Source organism: Stegastes partitus, unplaced genomic scaffold (assembly GCF_000690725.1).
Source record: "Stegastes partitus isolate 25-593 unplaced genomic scaffold, Stegastes_partitus-1.0.2 Scaffold207, whole genome shotgun sequence".
NCBI lineage: Eukaryota > Metazoa > Chordata > Actinopteri > Pomacentridae > Stegastes > Stegastes partitus.
In genome coordinates, this window is record NW_007577938.1 from 208031 (window position 1) to 211394 (window position 3364).

At 44.2% G+C, this 3364-nt stretch overlaps 1 protein-coding gene across 2 annotated transcripts in view; it reads left to right on the forward strand.

Annotated features, from left to right (window-relative positions):
- Positions 1-3045, forward strand: part of adar (adenosine deaminase RNA specific) — a 27654-nt gene extending 24609 nt beyond the window's left edge. For both annotated transcript variants that reach the window (XM_008280690.1, XM_008280692.1), the window contains exon 16: positions 613-3045. In XM_008280690.1, coding sequence (XP_008278912.1) covers positions 613-934 — 322 coding nt within the window. In that variant the 3' untranslated portion in view covers positions 935-3045. The remainder of the gene's footprint in view (positions 1-612) is intronic.
- The last annotated feature ends 319 nt before the right edge of the window (positions 3046-3364 follow it).

Consider the following 3364-nt stretch of genomic DNA (forward strand, 5'->3'; position numbering starts at 1 on the left):
GTAGAAAGATGTTCCACCATCAGCTGTAGAAAGATGTTCCACCATGTTAGATGTATTCTCCAACAACTGGCTCCTCTGTTCCCTGTTTCTGAGCCATGCTGCATTTATTTATTGACCAAATATATTTTATTTTGTTGCAGTTCAGCTGAAAACTCTCAGAATTTTTGCCATTTTGCTTTTGGTCACAGCTGAGTGAGTCATAGTTTTTGTGTTGCGCTGAGAGGCACAGAATTTTTTATTTTTTTTTACAGAATCTGGTACAAATGGTTTATTTTTGGATTTTTAAAAAATGAGTTGTAGAATAAAGTGGTTTTGACTAAAAATCCTGAGGTTTGGTTAAGTTTCCTGACGGAAGTGTACTCGTATGAGGATGATAAATGGAGTCATTTTTAAAAGATGACGTGTTTCATGTGAACAAATATGAACAAAACACCCCCTTGGCAGGATTTCTCATATCCGTTTATCTCAAGTATCTCCCAAAAGCTTCATTTAACTTTAATTAAATCACCCAAAATGAGCCAAACAGGAAGTGCTGCACAATCAGAGCAAACACCAGACGAGTCACGATGTGAACCGTCTCATCAGCTCAACTCGCTCATGTCTTTGTTCCAGGAACAAACTGGCCGTGTCCCGGGTGTCCAAGTCCAACCTGTTCTGCCTGTTCCGTTCGCTGTGCCAGCGGGGCGGCCGGACCGACCTCCTCTCGCTGCCCTCCTACGCCCAGGCCAAGATGGCGGCCATGTCCTTCCAGCTCGCCAAACAGCAGTTCTTCCGCGCGCTCAGCGACCACGGCTACGGCGCCTGGATCGGCAAGCCGCTGGAGGAGAAGAGCTTCGAGGCCGGTGAGAGCAACAACGGTGCGAGCCTCGCCGTCGGGTACGGCAACAGTCGGAACGGAGGGGCGGCCGAGTACAAGCAGGACGAGCTCCAGTAATGGATGATGTATAAATTAAAAAAAAAAAAAAAAAAAGAGCACAAAAAAATAAAGGAAAAAAAAGGACAATCAAACAACCCAGCGGCCGGAACTGAATCTGGTGACGGAACACGGTTAGAGGCTGCCGAGGAGGAGCGATGGGAAGGGACAGAGGGGCAACGCCTGAAGGATGAGCGAGGTCACAGCTGACAAGACGGCGCTATGGAGGCGTCCACAGGGTGTACAGAGCATCGGCAACACTACAGAGAGAGGAATCGGCTGGACGGCAAACTGCTGCAGAGCTCGGTCACGTTCGCTTCCTCAACAGTCAGCGCGTGTTTGCATCCTTTGTGCTGTTTATTTCCCGTGTTCCTGTCCTTTTTTTTTTCCTCCACTCTTCTACGACCAAACGAATCCGCCTCTTTGCTCGCTGATGCGACCGCGCACTGCAGCAGCGAGAGGGCAGAGTTCACGGTTTTTTCTCGAAATTGCACTGACCTTCCTTAGATGTCAACTCTGAGATCAGCTCACGGTGTACAGAAACTCTTTGTGCAGAAGAAGAAGAAGAACGCCGCCCATCCATCGCTGTCCGGCGTTCGAGGCTTTAGCTCCTGTCGCACACTCGAGTCACGCTTTTTTTTTTTTTCCCCCCCTCGGTTAAACTCGCTTGTAAAGTTACAAAACCTACCCACAGCTGTCCGTCTGTCCACATGCCGTCGCCATGGTTTCCGCTAGCGCAGCCCTTCGATCTGTCCCATCGTCTGTCTGTGCTTTCCAGCTTTTATATAGAATTACTGATGTCACGACCTCCGAGAAGTACAATATTTCTGTTCTTATCGCTCGTGTGTGTTCTTCTGTCGTCGAGTGTTTTTGATTTTGTTTTCTTTTCTTTTCTTTTATTCTCAAAGCCGTCGTCAGCAGCTCGCCGTGCCGCAAAGTCCTGGGAAGCCTCAACTGTCCTGCCTGCACATCGTTTGTTTTATTTACATCTTTAAAAAAAAAAAAAAAACACTGGCTCCCAGGTTCTACTGCACGGTCCGCTGGCTGAGGACGGTTCTGCTCTTCGAGGACAGGAGAGAGTTTGTTCTCGGTTCGGATGGATGATGCAATATATACATGGGGTGTATACAGATACACCGACACACAGGTGAGCAGTGGAGTCCAGAAGTCTGGGTCGGGTCATTTGAAAGTTTTCCTCGAGGAAAACTGCATTTACAGAACGTTTCCATTTACTGTTTCATGTGCAGAAAGGTGAAGACTGTATGTGGGTTTTTTTTTTTTTTTCCGATCACTAGTTGCAGCGGTTAATCGATTAGTTGACGACTATCAATCAACAGTTGTTCCACTATCGGATTCATCAGCTTTTAAGAAAAGGGGTCAAACTTCTGTGGTTCTACGACGGCGAACTGAACATTTTAGTTTAGTGTGACAGAAGACATTCTGTCATCTTGGTGCTTTGGGACATTTTTCATAATTTTCTGTTTTTTTGTTTTTTGTTTTTTTTTTTAGACCAAACTAAACGATTGATTGAGCAAAATAACGAGGAGAAGCTATGCAAGTCAGCACACTGTAACACTTCGCAGACGGTTTTAGTGGAGATTCGACACATGCGGACGTTTTTGTTTAGACAAAAATTAATCTTTTATTTCTGCAGCAGCTGAAGTCGACGTCTGCCTTTATGGCGATCCTTTCGTTTTTACAACCTTCAGCAGTGATACACACATAGATAGGACATATACACTATTGATCAGTTCTCAGACATGATAATAAAGCAATACAGACGGTTTTTGTTGCGTTTTTTTTGTCATTTCTTGAATAAAAAGCTTTAAAATGAAGAAATGTATTTGTTTTTAAGTTTTTTACTGTTTAAATGTGCAGTTGTTTTTTTTGTGTGGTGAACTCAGACTTCTGGACCCCACTGTGCACAAAATACAGATATTTGACTATAACGCTGTACATACAGTCCGTCTGTGTGTGTGTGTGTATTTGTGTAGGTTTAATGTATATATTTTGTAAATCATCTAAAGTTGCTTTTCTATATTTTTGTTCCTGGTGTTTTGATTAAATTGCAAATGAAATATGCTGTTTTGTTTGTTTTTTTACCAATAAATTTTGAAAAAGTTAAAATAAAACGAGCGACAGCTGGTTGTGTTTATCACCACTTTCTCCTCCTTGCATCACCGAAGGCTCGAACGATACCGGGGAATTTACATTTTCATAAGGCTTCTGTGTATTTATTGTGTCAGATGTGCCGTTCCTCACCCCTCTTCCGTGACCAAGCTTTCCATTACAATTATGCAAAATGAGATTTAGAGTTTTGAGTGAGCAGAATATTCTCTGCAGCAGGGACTCGTTTCCTCAGGGTTCGGCTCCTAATAGCTGCACAGCCCTTTGCAATGCTCCAAAGGATCAGCAGATGGAAGCGTGAGCACACCTTCGGCCTGCAGGCTG